At 43.9% G+C, this 21788-nt stretch overlaps 1 protein-coding gene across 5 annotated transcripts in view; it reads left to right on the top strand.

Moving 5' to 3' along the window:
• RELCH (RAB11 binding and LisH domain, coiled-coil and HEAT repeat containing) overlaps positions 1-21788 on the top strand; it is a 204264-nt gene that overhangs the window by 76262 nt on the left and 106214 nt on the right. For all 5 annotated transcript variants that reach the window (XR_013216939.1, XM_077269738.1, XM_077269736.1 and 2 more), the window contains 4 exons: positions 8906-8997; positions 13077-13394; positions 17188-17263; positions 17557-17652. Coding sequence is in view for 4 of the 5 variants with exons in the window: in XM_077269738.1 (XP_077125853.1) it covers positions 8906-8997; positions 13077-13394; positions 17188-17263; positions 17557-17652 (582 nt within the window). In the remaining variant the exon portion in view is untranslated. The remainder of the gene's footprint in view (positions 1-8905; positions 8998-13076; positions 13395-17187; positions 17264-17556; positions 17653-21788) is intronic.

Genomic DNA, 21788 nt, shown 5'->3' on the forward strand with positions numbered 1-21788 from the left:
TTTTGTACAGCTGACATGTGCGCGCAATAGCGGCGGGTGAAATCGCTATTCACCCGCCGCTATTAACCTGTTAAATGCCGCTGTCAAATGCATTTAACTACCGCATGCGGCCGGAAATGACGTCATCGCCGACCCCCGTCACATGATCGGGGGTCGGCGATGCATCAGGAAGGTAACCATAGAGGTCCTTGAGACCTCTATGGTTACTGATCACCGGTAGCTGTGAGCGCCCCCTGTGGTCTGCGCTCACAGCACACCTGCATTTCTGCTGCATAGCAGCGATCTGATGTTCGCTGTTATGTAGCAGAGCCGATCGGGCTGTGCCGGCTTCTAGCCTCCCTTGGAGGCTATTGAAGCATGGCAAAAGTGAAAAAAAAAAGTTTTTAAAAATGTGAAAAAAATATTAATATAAAAGTTTAAATCACCCCCCTTTCGCCCCATCCTAAATAAAACAATAAAAAAAAAACCAAACCTACACATATTTGGTATCGCCGCGTTCAGAATCGCCCGATCTATCAATTAAAAAAAAGCATTAACCTGATCGCTAAACAGCGTAGCAAGAAAAAAATCCAAAACGCCAGAATTACGTTTTTTTGGTCGCCGCGACATTGCGTTAAAATGCAATAACGGGCGATCAAAAGAACGCATCTGCGCCGAAATGGTATCATTAAAAACATCAGCTCGGCACGCAAAAAATAAGCCCTCACCCGACCCCAGATCACGAAAATTGGAGACACTACGGGTATCGGAAAATGGCCCTTTTTTTTTTTTTTTTTTTTTTTTTTTTTTTTAAAGCAAAGTTTGGAATTTTTTTTCACCACTTGGATAAAGAATAACCTAGACATGTTAGGTGTCTATGAGCTCGTAATGGCAATCATGGAGAATCATAATGGCAGGTTAGTTTTAGCATTTAGTGAACCTAGCAAAAAAGCCAAACAAAAAAACAAGTGTGGGATTGCACTTTTTTTGCAATTTCACCGCACTTGGAATTTTTTTCCCGTTTTCTAGTACACGACATGGTAAAACCAATGATGTCGTTCAAAAGTACAACTCGTCCCGCAAAAAATAAGCCCTCACATGGCCATATTGACGGAAAGATAAAAAAGTTATGGCTCTGGGAAGGAGAGGAGCGAAAAACGAAAACACAAAAACGAAAAAGGGCCGCGGCATGAAGGGGTTAAATGAAGGCACTTCACAAAGAAATTCTTTTTAAACCAAACCAAATTTTATTTTACATATTACAATACAAAATTTGTGATACTTTTTTGATAAAAAAAAATTTTGGGGTAAATATTTTTTTTTTGTTTTGGTAAACCTTTTTCATTGGTTACCCTTTTATTTTTGGTAAACTTTTTTTTTTTTTAAGTAAACTTTTTGTTTTGTAAACTTTTTTTGTAAACCATTTTTTTGTAATTTTTTTTGGGTAAAATATAACTGCATACAAATTATTACAAATCGGTAAAGTGTGGGGTGGAGATAGTAGCGGAGGGGCTGGAAGGTTGGACCACATCGATAGGTGGGGAAAGCCTACTGGGTTGGGGTGTAGTGGAAGAGGGGGAAAAAACAGGAGGCTGAGCAGGGGTGGGTGTTGTTGGGGTAGGTGAAATACTAAATGGGGAAGCTAAGGTGGACAAGGAAGAAAACATTGGGGAAGACACTTGGATTTGGGGCCAGTATGGGAATTGGGACTGGGTTGGGTATTGCGACTGTGTTTGGTATTGGGCTTGGGGTGGGAATTGGGACTGGGCAGGGAATTGGGACTGGGCAGGGAAAGTTGTAGTGGCTGTGTGGGGAGGTGTGGGAGTTTTGGATTTGGACATGACCCGCAGTAGAGCAGCATGGCAGTCGTGCATTACCTGCATCTGCTCGTCAAGACTAAGCTTTTCCATGCTCCTGAGCATAGATTGAAAAAAAAGGTTGCTTGGAGCTTGACTTGCATCTGGATGCAGCCTATCCAAGCGACTGCTGTTTTCACTGATGCGTGCTTGCACCATGTTGAACCCAGCAGTCAATTACTCTCCCAAAATTAAAAAAAAAAAAAAAAAAAAAAGGCTGCATTCAGATGCAAGAACTCAGGAGCATAGCTCCTTTCCGGACCCCTCTGTCACTGCCGCCACGAACTTAATGGTGGTCTAGAGGTGGCAGGATCAGAGGGGTGTGGTAAAGGGAACGCTACGTCTTGACCAGCAGATTCAAGTAACGAAGGCTGCGATGCTGCTCCACTGCTTGTGGAGGTGGATGGGGCAGAGGTACCGGAAGGGCCAGACGAGGGGTCAGAGGGGTGGGGTCTACCGACGTGGCCCTCGGTGGCGGACTCCTGAGAGATCGCTCCAGAGGGGTCCAAAGTAGATGCAGGCGCCCGATGACTAGAGAAGGTGCTGTGAAATAGAGAAAAAAACAATTAATGTATTGATAGGGGAAAAGCCCTGACTGAAACCAAACAAAGTTATACAGGTAAACATGGTGATTTATTCAATGGGCTGTTGAATACTTACACTCTACTTAGCATACTTTCACGGAGGAAGGACAGGGCACAACCATACTTGTACCGAATCCTTCGACGTCCTGATGAGCCACTCGGGGCCTGCATCTCCTGGTTAAACTCCCTCTTGAAGCGATCTCTGAGTGACCGCCACCGCTTCCTAACCCTTTCACCTGTAAAGACAAGAATAAAAGTAAGTGTTAATTAAAACACATTCCATTCAGTTCAAAACACAACTGAAAAGTGAATACTTACATTCTTGAGTCTGCTGCTTTGGCTCAAGGTCCTCCCACCTCGGCAATACGTTCTGGCATACTTCCTCCCAGAGCCGACGGGTCACATACTTATCAGCATGCCTGCGGTCAGCCATATTCCACAGCTGCTCCCGCTCGTGGACTTCCTATGAGTTGGGAGCACGCTGTGAAGACTAAAAAGAAAAAAAAAATTAATACACTGAAACCAAAAACTACAGAGAAAAATAAAAAAAATTACTCACTGCTGGCTGACCGCGGCGGCGACCACCACGTCGACTCCGGGAGCGGCTGGGAGGATCCTCCTGGCGTTGGCCTGAATGTGCAGCAGACTAAAACTAAAGAAAAATAGTTATCTTTGATATAGTCATATGTTGTATGTGTACAGTGATGTATGATGATCTGTTTTGTGTTGGGTGCACTGTGATGTGTGAAGCAACTGTTTCACCACAACTTACACTCTGTGCGCCCGCTACTTGCATCTCTCCACCCGTCTCGTCCCCTTCTGAGAGCCCCTCGGCTGCTTCAGCTTCCTGTGAAAACATAATTAATGCATATAGTGATTAACAGAAATTTTAACTAACACCCAAAAAAATTTTAAACATTTTTAACTGACCGCTACACGCTCTTGCTGTGGTCCTGGGTGGCTCTGTAAGTAAAATGACACTTGTAATCTGCTATACACATTGAATTGGCAGATTTAGGGTCTTCAAAACTTACATCTGGAAATTGGCTTGCTGTGTGTGCACGTGGCTGTGGTCCCTGGCAAAGGTGGCCTGTGGTTCCTGGTGGCTGGCAAGGTGGTTGGGGTCCCTGGTGGCTCTGTAAGTAAAAAGACACTTGTAATCTGCTATACACATTGAATTGGCAGATTTAGGGTCTTCAAAACTTACATCTGGAAATTAGCTTGCTGTGTGTGCACGTGGCTGTGGTCCCTGGCAAAGGTGGCCTGTGGTTCCTGGTGGCTGGCAAGGTGGTCTGTGGTTCCTGGTGGATTGGAAAGGTGGCTGGGGTTCCTGGTGGGTCTGTAAGTATAAAAAATGTATAGTTATACCCACCCCCAAATTCATCTAATAGATTTAATAACCACCCTGCTCAAATTATGTGAGCAATGTTCATGCAGGCCAGCACCAACAGTTTTGAGAAACAAACCCAAAAACAAATAGATCCAAGGCACACCAGTTTGAGCTGGATTACCTACTTCAATAGTATGTGCAAGCTGTAAAACCATTTCCCCCTATCACCCCCCCCCCCCCAAAAAAAAAAAACCCTCTTGTAAAATTGAAATTCCTACACACAAGTTCAAAATGTATTTATCACATATGTGGTTTGAAAATATCCCTTTAAAAATAACTTTAAAAAATTAAATTTCCCTTTAAAATTTTTTAGATTACCTTTTATCTTAAAAAAAAAAAACCCTGAACCAACACAGTATTGCATGTGTAACCATTTGCACATACACCAGTTTAAAATTTACCTTTGTGAAATGATACTACGGACATTTTTTAGAAAATTTTTATTAATTATTTTTTTATTTTCTTTTTTTTTTTTTTACCATCACAATAGGAGCTAAAATGTTCTTTATTTTAAATACTAGTACATCAACTGGAAATGTGTTCAACAATAAAAAAAAAAAAAAAAAAATTTACAGAAAAAACAAAACACACATGCAAGACACACGCTCACACACTGAAACCACATGCTGCACAGACCACACTACTTGGTAAATACATCACAGTAAAAAAAATGCATGTGAAATCACCGCACGTGCGTGCACGGACGCATGCACCCGCAATCACCCAGACGCATGCACGAAAGCACACAGGCGCATGCACAACTAATGCACACGCACAAAAGCACACAGGTGCAGGCATAACGCACGCACACACACAAAAGCACACAGATACAGACACACAAAAGCACACAGCTGGAGAAAAACACAGACGTACACACACGCATGCACCAACACACATACGCAAAAATGGCAGGACTCAGGCTGGAGCTGGACGCTGGCTGTCTTCACAGTGGAAGGCCTCATGCTGGAGCTGGACTCTGGCAGGACGCTGGCTGTTGAAGGACGATGGCAGGCCACTGGCTGTATTCAGGTTTAGCTCTGGCTGTATTCAGTAGTACATCATACAGACACAAACACATGCACACGCACACACAGACATGCACACAGACACACACAAAAATGGCAGTTTTAGTACTCACACTGGCTGGAAGCCTGCAGCTTGAGGTTCTGTAGCTGGCAGGCTCTGGATGCTGGCAGACTGGGCAGATGCTGGCAGGCTGGGCAGATGCTGGCAGGCTGGCTGTCTGTCTTCAGGTTGGCTGCTGTCTTCTTGCTGGCACATTTGGGGTTGAAGGCCCAGGCCAGGTTTATATAGATTTGGGGGTGTCTGGTGAATTGGCAACAAAATCCTGCTTCTGAGCATGCTCAGTGTAAAAAAACGCATTGCAGCGCTGCATTCCGTCATACGACGTGTCCCGACGCATCCTGCTCCCATAGGCTTCCATTCTAGCCAACGACGCATGCCGCAGGATTTTCCTGGCGCAGACAAAAAACGTTACAATCAACGTTTTTTCCAGACGACGTGTCGCCAAATTTCGACGCAACCGTCGCACGACGTACACAACGCGTGACAATGCGTCGCCAATACAAGTCTATGGGGAAAAAACGCACCCTGCGGGAGATTTTGCAGGATGCGTTTTTTTTCACAAAATGACACTTTTAGACGTCCGACGAACAACGCTAGTGTGAAAGTAGCCTTATAGTAAAGTGTGTCTTATATTCCCGAAAAAAGGGCCGCGCTTAGTAACCCGATGTTTACCCTGGTTACCAGTGTAAAATGTAAAAAAACAAACACTACATACTCACCTTCGCGTCCCCCGGCGTCTGCTTCCTGCACTGACTGAGTGCCGGCCCTAACAGCAGAGCGGTGATGTCACCGCTGTGCTGTGCTTTCACTTTACGGCCGGCGCTCAGTCACTGCAGGAAGCGGACGGCGGGGGACACGAAGGTGAGTATGTACTGTTTGTTTTTTTACATTTTACACTGGTAACCAGGGTAAACATCGGGTTACTAAGCGCGGCCCTGCGCTTAGTAACCCGATGTTTACCCTGGTTACCACTGTAAAACATCGCTGGCATTGTTGCTTTTGCTGTCAAACACAACGATACACGGCGATCTGACGACCAAATAAAGTTCTGAACTTTCAGCAACGACCAGCGATATCACAGCAGGATCCTGATCGCTGCTGCCTGTCAAACTCAACAATATCGCTATCCAGGACGCTGCAACGTCACGGATCGCTAGCGATATCGTTTAGTGTGAAGGTACCTTTACTCTGGAGCCTGTACACCGCTATGTGAGCGAATACACAGACCCATAGACTTACTCTGCAGCCTGGCACAGCTATGTGAGAGAATACACAGACCCATAGACTTACTCTGCAGCCTGTACACCGCTCTGTGAGAGAATACACAGACCCATAGACTTACTCTGGAGCCTGTACACCGCTCTGTGAGAGAATACACAGACCCATAAACTTACTCTGCAGCCTGTACACCGCTCTGTGAGAGAATACACAGACCCATAGACTTACTCTGCAGCCTGTACACCGCTCTGTGAGAGAATACACAGACCCATAGACTTACTCTGCAGCCTGGCACAGCTCTGTGAGAGAATACACAGACCCATAGACTTACTCTACAGCCTGGCACAGCTCTGTGAGAGAATACACAGACCCATAGACTTACTCTGGAGCCTGTACACCGCTCTGTGAGAGAATACACAGACCCATAGACTTACTCTGGAGCCTGTACACCGCTCTGTGAGATAATACACAGACCCATAGACTTACTCTGGAGCCTGGCACAGCTCTGTGAGAGAATACACAGACCCATAAACTTACTCTACAGCCTGGCACAGCTCTGTGAGAGAATACACAGACCCATAGACTTACTCTGCAGCCTGTACACCGCTCTGTGAGAGAATACACAGACCTATAGACTTACTCTGCAGCCTGTACACCGCTCTGTGAGAGAATACACAGACCTATAGACTTACTCTGCAGCCTGTACACCGCTCTGTGAGAGAATACACAGACCCATAGACTTACTCTGCAGCCTGTACACCGCTCTGTGAGAGAATACACAGACCCATAGACTTACTCTGCAGCCTGTACACCGCTCTGTGAGAGAATACACAGACCCATAGACTTACTCTACAGCCTGGCACAGCTCTGTGAGAGAATACACAGACCCATAAACTTACTCTGCAGCCTGTACACCGCTCTGTGAGAGAATACACAGACCCATAGACTTACTCTGCAGCCTGTACACCGCTCTGTGAGAGAATACACAGACCCATAGACTTACTCTGGAGCCTGTACACCGCTCTGTGAGAGAATACACAGACCCATAGACTTACTCTGGAGCCTGGCACAGCTCTGTGAGAGAATACACAGACCCATAAACTTACTCTACAGCCTGGCACAGCTCTGTGAGAGAATACACAGACCCATAGACTTACTCTGCAGCCTGTACACCGCTCTGTGAGAGAATACACAGACCTATAGACTTACTCTGCAGCCTGTACACCGCTCTGTGAGAGAATACACAGACCTATAGACTTACTCTGCAGCCTGTACACCGCTCTGTGAGAGAATACACAGACCTATAGACTTACTCTGCAGCCTGTACACCGCTCTGTGAGAGAATACACAGACCCATAGACTTACTCTACAGCCTGGCACAGCTCTGTGAGAGAATACACAGACCCATAAACTTACTCTACAGCCTGGCACAGCTCTGTGAGAGAATACACAGACCCATAGACTTACTCTGCAGCCTGTACACCGCTCTGTGAGAGAATACACAGACCTATAGACTTACTCTGCAGCCTGGCACAGCTCTGTGAGAGAATACACAGACCTATAGACTTACTCTGCAGCCTGGCACAGCTCTGTGAGAGAATACACAGACCCATAGACTTACTCTGCAGCCTGTACACCGCTCTGTGAGAGAATACACAGACCTATAGACTTACTCTGCAGCCTGTACACCGCTCTGTGAGAGAATACACAGACCTATAGACTTACTCTGCAGCCTGTACACCGCTCTGTGAGAGAATACACAGACCCATAGACTTACTCTGGAGCCTGTACACCGCTCTGTGAGAGAATACACAGACCTATAGACTTACTCTGCAGCCTGTACACCGCTCTGTGAGAGAATACACAGACCCATAGACTTACTCTGCAGCCTGTACACCGCTCTGTGAGAGAATACACAGACCCATAGACTTACTCTGGAGCCTGTACACCGCTCTGTGAGAGAATACACAGACCTATAGACTTACTCTGCAGCCTGTACACCGCTCTGTGAGAGAATACACAGACCTATAGACTTACTCTGCAGCCTGTACACCGCTCTGTGAGAGAATACACAGACCTATAGACTTACTCTGCAGCCTGTACACCGCTCTGTGAGAGAATACACAGACCTATAGACTTACTCTGCAGCCTGTACACCGCTCTGTGAGAGAATACACAGACCCATAGACTTACTCTGCAGCCTGTACACCGCTCTGTGAGAGAATACACAGACCCATAGACTTACTCTGCAGCCTGTACACCGCTCTGTGAGAGAATACACAGACCCATAAACTTACTCTGCAGCCTGTACACCGCTCTGTGAGAGAATACACAGACCTATAGACTTACTCTGCAGCCTGTACACCGCTCTGTGAGAGAATACACAGACCTATAGACTTACTCTGCAGCCTGTACACCGCTCTGTGAGAGAATACACAGACCCATAGACTTACTCTGCAGCCTGTACACCGCTCTGTGAGAGAATACACAGACCCATAGACTTACTCTGCAGCCTGTACACCGCTCTGTGAGAGAATACACAGACCCATAGACTTACTCTGCAGCCTGTACACCGCTCTGTCCGTGCAGCTCATGCACGATCTGCAGACTTTAGAGAATTATTTTGACTTATCGGTGGGGGTCTATGGTGGGGGGCCAGCTCCTATCGGCAGCTCTGTGCAGCACCATATGTGGAAACTTATATATACTGATGTTACAAGGGGATAAAATATCCAGATAATAATGACCTCTTTGTCTTGTTAATGCTTTTCCTTTTTTTTTTTTTTTTTTAGCCTTCAGCATTAGTACAGGAATTAGAAGATCGAGTCCGGCACTGTAATGACGAGAGAGAAGTTTTGCTGGATCAAATACGGATCCTCCAAGGGTAAGTAATGCTGCTACTGAGGGCCGAATGCCTTTTTTTCCAACATAAGACCACAGGATAGTTGATATAATTATTGTCTGACTGTTTAAGATCCCACCACTGGACCCCCAGTAATCCTCTCTGGACCGGGTTGAATAGAGGCATTGCTGCACGTGACCGATGCAACTGCGTTTGCGTCTATTGGACTGATAGAAACTGAAATAATACCATATTCTACGAGGCCTCCCCCAGAGAGGTACAGGAGTAGAGATTTAGGCCAGTGAGTGTTTAACTTGTGGGGATAAAAGGAATGATTTAATAAATTGTCCAAAAAAGTAGTTTCTATCTTGGAATAACTTGTCTTCACTACTGAGATTTTGTAGAGGCTCGCTCTATTATGCACAATTTTGGAGCTTTTGCAGTTCTATTTCAGCTTTTATTCTTTATATTGCCTTTAAGGCTGTATATTATACCACAGCCCAAAACAAGTATGCCAAAAAGTTTCAATAAAATGTCTCCATAGTAACAGGCAACAGAAGCCCTGTAGAGTGCGAGTTTCATCTGCCTTTCCCCAACAGTCACATACTTCTTAGTAACCTACTGAGTGTATGTGAGCATACATTTGGGAACCAAGGACAGAAAGTATCTCTGCTGCATCAGTATATACAGCGCTTGTTGTCTGTTACCATGGACATGCATAGGTTTGCATACACACAAAATGATTTTTGAGCTCAACTTGATGCAAATTTGCTTCATATTTAATTTTCAATACATTGGGACAATAAAAGGATTGATTTTTAAAGGTGTACAGTGGTAATCTGGCATGTAATTAAACACGGCTCGTAGGGAGTTAAAGCATTTGTCCCCTTACTGATCCCCCGACACGGCTGAGTTATTGTGCAGTTCTTCAGTGTCATGTTATTACTATAGTAGGAAGTAGACTGGGAAGGAAAGGGTGGGATTGGAGAGGTAACTATAGCTTCCAAAGCATATTTTCAATACTACAAACCCCAAGAATTCTTATTAGAGTATGTTCCCACGGTCAGTAATTGGCAGCGCTTTGGACACAGCACATGTTCGCTCCCTCCAAATCGCTGCTGGCTTTTGAACGCAGGTGATTCTGCATGTGTTCATTGAACCGTGTGGAATCACCGCACCCAATACATTGGACTGGTGATATTTATCTTGAGGAGACTGAACGTCTCCGCACGATAAATAGACATGCTGCAGTCTGAAAAAAGGCACCGCATGTCCATCTCCGCAGGGAAGCTAGAGGCGTCTCAGCACGCATAGTGGAGATGGGATTTCTTGAAAATCCCATCCACTATACTGTAACATCTGGCCACTGCAGATGTGTTGGGGGAAAAGATTCATGTGCTTCAGTGTTCACTTCTGTGACAGGCATCCGGGGGCGCCTCTAGTATTTGTAAGGCCCTGCGCTGTCATGACCTGACTTGCCTGGATTAGATGCTGGGCCAGGGCAGCGTTAATCTTTTTGCTCAACTGTATTAGACATTTACAAAATAATAGAAACATTTGTAAACCTGTAAGAAATAAACTAGCTGCTGATAATGTAAAATCAGTTATTGGTGTAAATGCTCTGCCATTCTGCAAAAGTAGTTATAACAAGAACTAAATGATTTTAGAATCTCTCATATGCATATTTTATTGGCAGCAGGCCATAGAATACATCTCAGGAGGTGAAAGTGAGACATTTTACCATTTCATTAATAACAAATAAGTCTGTGGAGTTGGTAAGTCAAACTCCGACTCCTCCATTTCCCTGACTCCGACTCCCCAGCACTGGTCACTACTGAGCATGTACATAAAGTGCAGCACAGAGACCAATTGTTGGAATTTAAGAAGAGAATTGTTGTCGCTTTCTTATTTAGTGTTGGATTCTTTGCTGGCCAACAGTCCTGGGTCTTATTTGCCAGAGGTTTCATTTTATAATGCACCAAATGTTTTCCATTGGTGAAAGGTCTCCGCTGCAGGCGGCCAGTTCATCACCTGAGTTCCTGTTGCAGATGCAGTAGACGGTTTAGCATTGTCTGTTGAAATATGCAAATCCTTCCCTGAAATAGACATTGTCTGGATGTGCGCATGTTGTTCTAAAACCTCCTATGATTCTCAGCAATGATAGTCCCATACTGTTGGCACTAATGCAGCCCCATACCGTCAGATATGCAGGCTTGTGCGCTGACAACATAGTCCTTCTCTGGAGTCCACAGGACACAGGGTCCATGGTTTCCTTGAAGAAATTTAGATTCATCTGGTCACAGAACAGTTTCCCATTTTGACTTAGTCCATTTTAAATTAACTTTGACCCAGAGAAGACTGCAGCGTTTTTGGATTGTTAATATATGGCTTTTTACCATGATAGTTTGATTTGCCTATGTGGACTGCACGGTGAACTGTGTTCATAGACAATGATTTCTGGAAGTATTCCTGAGACCATGCAGTGCTTTGCCCTATTTTTAATGAAGTGCCTCCTATTATCCATAGATCATAAGCATCCAGTGTTGATCATCAGTCTTGTTCCTTTTTCAAAATTGATTTCTCCAGAATCTCTGAATATTGTGAATAGTGAAATATTCAAATTACCATATATACTCGAGTATAAGCCGACCCGAGTATAAGCAGAGACCCCTAATTTTGCCACAAAAAACTGGGAAAACTTAATGACTCGAGTATAAGCCTAGGGTGGAAAATGTAGCAGCTACTGGTAAATTTCAAAAATAAAAATAGATACCAATAAAAGTAAAATTAATTGAGATATCAGTAGGTTTTTGAATATCCATATTGAATCAGGAGCCCCATAAGATGCTCCATACAAAATATGCCCCATATAGTGCTCCATACAGTTCATGATGGGCCCCATTAGATGCTCCATATTAAAATATGCCCCATTTAATGCTGCACAAAGGTTAATAATGGCCCCATAAGATGCTCCATAAAGATATTTGCCCCATATAGTGCTGCACAAACGTTGATTATGACCCCATAAGATGCTCCATAGAGATATTTGCCCCATATGCTGTTGCTCCGATTAAAAATAAAAAAAAAAAAAAATGACATACTCACCTTTCGTCGCTCAGGCCCCCGGCGCTTGCAATATTCACCTGTCCTCGTTCCGGCGCCGCTGTGTCTTCCGCATCCTCTGCACTAACGTTCAGGCAGAGGGCGCGGACTAACCACGTCATCGCACCCTCTGACCTGAGCGTCACTGCAGAGGACGCGGAAGACGGCGCGACGCCTGGAACGAGGACAGGTGAATATCGCGCAGTGCTCCCCCTCCCCATTATACTCACCTGCTCCTGGCGCGGTCCCTGCATCTTCGGTGTCTGGGCGCTGACAGCTTCTTCCAGCATTGAGCGGTCACCGTTACCGCTCATTACAGTAATGAATATGCGGCTCCACCTCTATGGGAGTGGAGTCGGGTCCATATTCATTACTGTAATGAGCGGTACCATGTGACCGCTCAACGCTGGAAGAAGCTATCAGCGCCCGGAGATGCAGGGACCGCACCAGGAGCAGGTGAGTATGTCACAGCTGCCCCTCCCCCGCCGACCCCCTGGGAAAATGACTCGAGTTTAAGGCGAGAGGGGCACTTTCAGCCTAAAAAACTGGGCTTAAAATCTTGGCTTATACTCGAGTATATATGGTATTTGCAATTTTTCATTGAGGAACTTTTTTCTGAAATTGTTTCCCAGTTTTTAGATAGTTGTTCATAGTTGGTGAACCTCTGACCATCTTTGCTTCTGAGAGACTCTGCCTCTCTAACGTTCTGTTTATAAATAGTCCTATGTTTTTTCAATTACACCTCTTATTTTTATAGTCTTTTCCTGTCCAAACTTTGTTTTCTTTTAGATGTATAGCTGCCATCAATTTCTAGATGTATTACTTTTTTCTAATGAAATGAAGTGTCTAACTTTCAACTTCTGATTTATGTTGTATTGTGAGCAAAATATGGCTAGGAAGATATTTCCAAATCCTTGTATCCTTTATTATAGTTACACATTGGAACAACTTTTTTGGCATTTGGGTTGTAGATAGGAAGTTTTTGTTTTCTATGCTAAAACATTTCATTTTGATTTTAGAGAAATAGAAACTCTCAGATCGAGCCCTGTACCAGAAGTTACTACCTCATCCCAGGGAGCTCCTCCTGCCAGATTCCAGAGCCAGACTTCAGAAGAAAGCGACCACTACATAGATATCAGAACAACAGAAGCTGACACTAAATGCAAAAAAGCTGAAGAATATCAGGCTGATGAAGACAGCAAAACAGAGGACGCCAGAACAGATTTTCCGCTGTCACAAGAAATTCCACCCAGCCCTGACCTGTCAAAAATTAGCAAGAAAACCCTGCTGTATACACCTCCTCTCAAAGATGGTGTCCAGTTTGATCAGCCCAATCGGTAAATTCCATACTGAATTTAAAGTTTGAAGAAAACAACAACTATTTAACTGCTTTTTCCACTTTCAGTAAAATGGCCCTGAAAAACACTATACTGAAATAACAAACAGAGCAAGTAGTCACCCTCCCCACGTTCAGTACCGCTCCCACTGCTGAGATCTGTTATCATCATTGCAGTAGTGTTCTTCACCACCGTAGCCAATCACTGACCTCCGCTGATGTAGACGGCACAAGCCACTGAACTCAGTGATTGGCTGGAGGAGTTGCACACGGTCAACGTGACGTCACTGCTGCAGCCAAAACACCCAATATCTGAACGGTGTCTGGGAGCGTGAGCACCTGCGTAGTTTGGTATTTTAGGTACATAGGAACGTTTTGGGTCCGCTTTCCTTTATAGCAGCTGCTTAAGTGATCACAAACTTTGTCATAATGCACAACATAATATATATTTGGTGTTAAAGGGAACCTGCCACCAGGCTGTGGACCACCTTTCAGCCTCATGTGACAGCACTCTATAATGCTGTATACTGTGGCATGTAAAAGTTTTTCCACACCCCTGGTCAAAATTACTGTTGTTATGCACAGTAAAGCAAGTTTAAGATGAAATGATCTCTAAAATGGCTAAAGGTAAAGATGAGACATTTCCTTTGTATTTTTGCTAAAAACAATATTGTCATGTTTTACATTTAAAGATTACAAAAAGGAAAATGGGCCAATGCAAAGGTTTGGGCACCCTGCATAGTTAGTACCAAGTAGCACTCTCTTTTGCAAGTATCACTGCTTGTAAACGCTTTTTGTAGGGGGCCAAGAGTCTTTCAATTCTTGTTTCAGGGATTTTTATCCATTCTTCCTTAGAAAATTCTTCCAGTTCTGTGAGATTCCTGGGTCGTCTTGCATACACTGCTATTTTAAGGACTAGCCAGAGGTTTTCAGTGATATCAGGGGACTGTGAGAGCCGTTGTAAAACCTTTAGCTTGCCCCTTTTGAGTTAGTCTGTTGTGGACTTTGACATGTGTTTATGATCATTGTCCATTTGTAGAAGTCATCCTCTTCCTCTTTTCAACTTCAGCTTTTTACAGATGTGTTATGTTTGCATCAAGAATTTGTTGAAATTTCATGTAATCCATTCTTCCCTCTACCTGTAAAAGGTTCCCTGTGCCATTGGCTGCAACACAACCCCAAAGCATGATTGATCCACCCCTATCTATATATATAATTGTCTAAGGGGTACTTCCATCTTTCTGTCCTCAACTTCCGTCACAGAAATCCCGCATCGCTGATTGGTCTCGGCAGCTGCCTGTCATGGCTGCCGCGACCAATCAGCGACGGGCACAGTCCGATTAGTCCCTCCCCTACTCCCCTGCAGTCAGTGCCCGGCGCCCGCTCCATAATTCCCTCCAGTCACCGCTCACACAGGGTTAATGGCAGCGGTAACGGGCCACGGTGTAACGCACTCCGTTACCGCTGCTATTAACCCTGTGTGTCCCCAACTACCGTATATACTCGAGTATAAGCTGAGATTTTCAGCCCAAATTTTTGGGCTGAAAGTGCCCCTCTGCTTATACTCGAGTCATGGTCGGCAGGTGAGGGGGAGAGAGGACGGTCGCATACTCACCTGCTCCTGGCGCTCCTAACGCTGTCCTAGCCTGTCCCATGGTCTCCCGCGCTGCAGATCTTCCTCTATTCAGCGGTCACGTGGTACCGCTCATTAAAGTAATGAATATGGACTACACTCCCATAGGGGTGGAGCCGCATATTCATTACTGTAATGAGCGGCACCATGTGACCGCTCATTACAGGAAGAAGCTGCGGTACCATGGGACAGGCAGGGACAGCGCCAGGAGCAGGTGAGTATGTCATATTCACCTGTCCGCATTCCGTCCGCCGGGCGCCGCTCCGTCTTCCCGTCCTCTTGCAGTGACTGTTCAGGTCAGAGGGCGCGATGACGTATTAGTGTGTGCGCCGCCCTCTGCCTGAACAGTCAGTGCGGAGAGACAGGACGCTGAGGAGCAGCGACGAGAGGTGAGTATGTGATTTATTTTTTTTTATTGCAGCAGCAGCAGCTTTACATGTGGCACAATACTGTATGGAGCGTCTATGGGGCCATAAAGAACTGCATGGAGCATTATATGGGGCATCTATGGGGCCATAACTGCATGGAGCATTATATGGGACATCTATGAGGCCATAACTGCATGGAGCATTATATGGGACATCTATGGGGCCATAACTGCATGGAGCATTATATGGGACATCTATGGGGCCATAACTGCATGGAGCATTATATGGAGCATCTATGGGGCCATATCTGCATGGAGCATTATATGGGGCATCTGTGGGGCCATAACTGCATGGAGCATTATATGGGGCATCTATGGGGCCATAACTGCATGGAGCATTATATGGGGCATCTATGGGGCCATAACTGCATGGAGCATTATATGGGGCATCTATGGGGCCATAACTGCATGGAGCATTATATGGGGCCATAACTGCATGGAGCATTATATTGGGCCATAACTGCATGGAGCATTATATGGGGCATCTATGGGGCCATAACTGCATGGAGCATTATATGGGGCATCTATGGGGCCATAACTGCATGGAGCATTATATGGGGCATCTATGGGGCCATAACTGCATGGAGCATTATATGGGGCATCTATGGGGCCATAACTGCATGGAGCATTATACTACGTGGCTGGCCAATATACTACGTGGCTGGCCAATATACTACGTGGCTGGCCAATATACTACGTGGCTGGCCAATATACTACGTGGACATGCATATACTAGAATACCCGATGCGTTAGAATCGGGCCACCATCTAGTGCTTAATGGTTGGCGAGATGTTCTTTTCCTGAAATTCTGTGCCCTCTTTTTCTTCACCTTTTGATCATTGTGGCCAAAGAGTTCTACTTTAATCTCATCGGTCCACAGGACTTGTTTCCAAAATACATCAGGCTTGTTTAGATGTTCTTTTGCATTACTTTGAATTTTATGGTGAGGATGCAGGAGAGGTTTTCTTCTGATGACTTTTCCATATTTGTGCAGGTGTCTCTGAACAGTATAATGGTGATCAAGCCATAACCACAATGGGCTAATTAAGGTGTGAAACGTTGGTTAAAGTTATCTGAACACACAAATCTCCAAGGGTACCCAAACTTTTGCATCAGCCCATTTTCCTTTTAGTAATTTTTAAAATGTAAAATAGGGCAGAGCAAAGTACTGTATTGTGCATGCGCACATTTGTCCTTTGTCCTTTCACTGCTCATGCGCAGAATAGTACTTTGCTCTGCCCTTTGCAGGGCAGAGAGGAGTGCGCCTGTGCAGGAGTGAGACGGGGGACACTAGATGATGTAAGATGCTTTAGCCACACTAAGTAGAGACTGACGATGGCATCGCAAGAAGAGAAATGGCAGTGGACCAAGACCAGCGGACTGCCCCATAGGTGACCATAATAAAAGATTTTTTGGCGAGTTGAAGTCATAAATACAGCATTTTAGAATGCTGTCCTATGGGGCTGAAAGTTGGTGGCCATAGGTTTACATAAGAAAAACCTGGTGACCGATTCCCTCTAATTGATGGTCATTGTTATAGCATATAACTTTTATAGTGATTTTCATCACAATTGTACTTTTAAAGTACCAGCTGAAGGGTCGCACTTGGTTGCTGGACCCTGATAGTTATGCTTCCAGAGGGTCTCATTGGCACTTCAGCAGCAGCTGGCGGTATACACCTAGCATTTATGCATCCGATAAGCTGTAAGTAACGCTGTCTATGCTTTCCAACAGAAAACTGTCTCCGGCCTTTCATCAAGCTCTTCTGTCTTTCTGTCGCATGTCGTCCGACAGTCGTTTAGGCTCAGAGGTGAGAAACCTTTGCATGTTTTGTGTTACCTATTTTTCCTATGTTCTTCAGGGCTTACCCACTAAATAACTGTTCAGCTTGGGTGTTTTGTTTTTTTTTGTTTGTTTGTTTTTTTTTAATTTGTGGCAGTCGAGTTTATTATTTTAGTGCATTACATTTTGCTAGGTGGGAAAACCTTTTTTAATATAAACCTCCCCTAAGCATGTAGAAAGCATTATTGGATTTCTTGGCCTTTATATGTGGATTTTAATTGTTTTGGAGCAAAGCTGACAGTAAACCTCTGTCATTTGCAGGTGTCCAGGATCGCAGACAGTGAAAATGGAGTCATGCTGATGCTGGGCCGCTGCTTGCCTCATATCGTCCCAAATGTGCTGCTTGCAAAAAGAGAGGTAAAACACTTCCATTTCGGCGATTTAGAATTAGTTCTGCCTAGATGAAAATTTCCAGTCTGTATGTGGAGCATTAATTTAGTTGACAGTTTTATTTTTGTGCATGCATCTGCTTCTAGAAAATGGTTATGCATCTCTGCCAGGTGAGTTAGTAGTACAGCATGCCATCCCCGCCACATCCCCCTGTGCTTTCCAGAATCTAGTACAATACCTCTGTCCTTTCCGTCTGTTCATCCAGCAGTGAGAATATTCCGATCATCGTGGTCCCATCTGCTTCCCCCATATATGTCTTAAGCATATATGATAACTGAGTCCTAGCAGCATTTTTGTCTCTGGTAGTCCTGAACATCTCTATGTTGTTGCCCTTCTGTTCATTGTATTGCCCAGTTTGTCCAGTCTGGTAATGGAGCCGAAGTCCAATCACTATGCTGTAAGATATAAATGTCAGTTGTACAGAAATGTTCCTCTAGAGACCACTTTCCCTTCCACACACAATCTAAGGATTAATGAAATGTATTTTTACAGCTTAGGGATTTTTTCTTAACATTTTTGCTGGCTTGTGTTCACACTTTGTATGTATGGTGCAGTTTAATTCATGCATTAAAATTGATGTACAACTCTTATAGACCGCTAGGCAGCTCCCAGAAATATACCGAAGTCACAAGTTTTATTAATGATTATTAAAATAGACAAGTAATATTAGTAGAAAAGATTACCAACAAATGTTTTTCCACTGGTGAATAAGTAATAATAGGGATTTATTTTATAAGAATAGATGGTAGCGGAGATTTTCTTTTTTAAGTAGCTGGTACAGCTGTAATTAAATATAGAGATACCATGTAATCTCAAGATGCAGGAAAAAACATAACACATACAGCAGGGCTGTGGAGTCGGAGTCATGGAGTCGGAGTTAGTTTTGGTTGGAGTCGGAGTCGGTAGAAATGTACCGACTCCAGCTTTAAAAAAAAAATGTATTAATATTTCATAATTGAACTTTCATATGAATTTTATAAATGTTACCCAAATATATATGTTCTATCAAACTATGAACAACAGTGATAAGCAGTTCTGCTGGAGATAGAGACATTTCTTACTTCTTGTGTGTCACTATTCTCCACTGCCCTTATCTAATCTTATACTTGGTTAACCTCATGCTGCCCCAACCCCCCTACTTACAATGTATGAAACTGAAAGTGAAAATGTGTTGCAAATTCTTAGTAGTAAAGCTCCTCCTCTAGACTAGATGTTTACTAGGTGTGCGTCTTCCAAGCATCTCACAGCTGCTACTCAGAAGAGGAAGACTGTAAGAAGTATTATCCTTTCAACAAACTTTGCATCAGTTAACTGTGAGTACATGATGAATAACAGTACTGACCACTATATCAGTTGTACGACCTGGCAATAATTTTGTACAATTGTTTTTAGGAAAAACAATTGTCATTTGGATTGTGAATGCAGAATTAAAAACCTGAGAATGTCAAAGAAGCGTCACATTAAATCAGCTGTATTTGAACATTTCACCATCACTCAAGATGGAAAACATTATGTCTGTCAGTGTATGACAAATGATCCAGACGAAAGCCAAGATCAGTGCATATTCAGGCAAAGATAAAAATGCTCCTACCAGAGCTTCTAATCTAAAGAGACATTTACAGCGCTTTCATCCAGAAGTACTGAAAGCAGTGGATGAGAGAGACTGCATCCAAACCAATGAACCAGCGCCCAGCTCTTCCAGCCAAACAAAGGAGCAGAGAACTTTGCAGCCATCAGTTGCAAGATATTTTGTCAGTGACAAAGTTACTGTGACAATGAGAGTAGATACATTTAAAAAACAGATCATAGAGCTTGTTGTAAAGGATAGTGTGCCTATTTCATTATTTTCACGACCAGCTTTTATGTGTCTGAATGGGGAAATGGCCCGCAAGCTTGGTGTTTCTCTGGAGAGAGAGAGTATTAGAAAATTTGTAATCGAAGAAGCTTTTATACAAAAGGGAGAACTTAAAAAAACTCTCAAGGGACACTTTCTGTTTCTTAAAATGGATGCCTGCACACGTCACAGAGTGAACTATTTTGCCATCAATGTCTGATTTGTTTGTGACAAAAATGAAATAGTTACCAAGACATTGGCAGTAAAAGACTCCAAAGCTCATCACACCAGTGAGTTTCTCCAGGTCTTGGTGGACAAGGTTCTGCAAGACTATGAACTTAAAAAAGAGCACGTTCTTTCTGTCGTAACTGACAATGCTTCAAATATGATAAGTACTATTAAGCTAATGAATGAGAGTAATGATGGTGACCAGCAGCTAGAAGAACATTCTGGGTCCACAGACACAGAAATGTTTGAAATAGAGGAACACAGTATTGTAACTGAGGAGCAACCTGAAGTTGCTTCAGGTGAACAGCAACATGATAGTTTAGATGATCTTGTTGAGACTGTGTCAATACGTTCTTTCATTCATCACATGCGCTGTGTTGTGCATACGCTACAGCTGGCTATAAGAGACAGTCTGCAAGAAGGACATGCTGCTGTACTTATTGGCAAGGTGAGAAAATTGGCTACTGTTGCCAGAACCCCTAAAGTTGACTCAATTTTGAAGAGACGTGCTGGAAAAGGGGCAATTATTGATCAAGCCACACGATGGGGCAGTACTTACTTAATGATTGAGCGCTTTGTTGAACTGAAAACCTTTCTTGTAGACATGGCTAACCCTCAATTGACGCTAACTGAAAGTCAGTGGAATCAGGTGACTGAGCTGGAAAAATTGCTAGAGCACCCATTTACAGTGGCTAAAAAATTACAAGCAGAGGACTTAACTCCAGGTATTTTCGTAAAGGAGTGGAAGAACCTGATGTTTCGCCTGTCCCAAAGAGGAGGGTTAATTGCAAGTGGCATTGCTACATCAATGAAACGGAGAGAGGAGCTACTATTACAAAATAACATTCTTTTGGCAGCTGTTTATGTAGACCCAATGCATAGGATTCTTCTAGATGATCAACAGCTAACTAAAGGAAAAGAAGCTCTGTTTGAAATAGCAGTAAGGATGAAAGGGTTGCAGAACAGTCAGGAGGAACAAGAAGAATTTGGTCGTCCTGCCACATCTTCACCCTCATCAACTGATGAAGAATTTAATTTCGAAAAATATTTGGATCACAAGGACCGTGCAAAGCGTTCCCGCATAGAAGAGGAGTCATCCCCATCAAAGAACACAGCCAGTACATTTCAGCAGAATTTTTCATGTGCACTAAAAGAAATTGAGAAATTTGACCGTTCATCAAAAATAACAGTGCAACAAGCGATTCCTCTGTATCCTGACATTGTCAGAGATGTTGCCCGAGTGGTTACTGCTTTGCCACCAACCCAAGTTAGTGTAGAGAGGTTGTTCTCTGCTCTCAAAATAGATCAGATTTGAGGGCATGAAGGAGGATCTGACAGAGGCAATACTTTTTCTGATGACAAATTTATAGATTTCTTCTTAACTGCATAACAGTGTTTATTGCATATTTACTTACAAGAGTTTAGAAAAGTTTATAAAAGTTATTTGCTATATTCTAATTGTATTCTAATAAATATAGTTTTTGCTCTAAGTGGTCTGATTACTTATATGATGGTGAGAAACTGAATAAGCACGATGTTAATATTTTACAACAGTAAATTTATTGTTACGAATTGGCCATTTATGAAGGAGTCGGAGTCGGAACCTGATAAAATCCAGGAGTCGGAGTCGCAACTGTGGCTTACCGACTCCACAGCCCTGACATACAGTCATGGCTGAAAGTGTTGGTACCCTTGTTCTAGAAAATGAAGTTTTTCTCCCAAAAACATATTGCACAAGTTTTGTTATACTTTACCCAACTGCGGGCAAAGCCGAAAAGCATTGCTGCGCATGCGCCAGAGCACTATGTTCCGGAAGTATTTTGCTGTGTTCCGGGACATAGTGCGCGGGCGCATGCACAGTGATGCTTTTCGACTTTGCCCGCAGTTGGGCCAAGCATACTGCGCGTGCGCGAGACAAGATTGTATTGCGCACACGCGAACTATGGAGGACACCTACTCATTTTCACAAAAATATTGCGGACAGCGGGGAAGGATGGGGTGGAGAAAAGAAGACGAAACACCGCCCATCAGACCGGACACA

The sequence above is a fragment of the Ranitomeya variabilis genome, chromosome 6, assembly GCF_051348905.1.
Source record: "Ranitomeya variabilis isolate aRanVar5 chromosome 6, aRanVar5.hap1, whole genome shotgun sequence".
Classification (NCBI taxonomy): Eukaryota; Metazoa; Chordata; class Amphibia; order Anura; family Dendrobatidae; genus Ranitomeya; species Ranitomeya variabilis.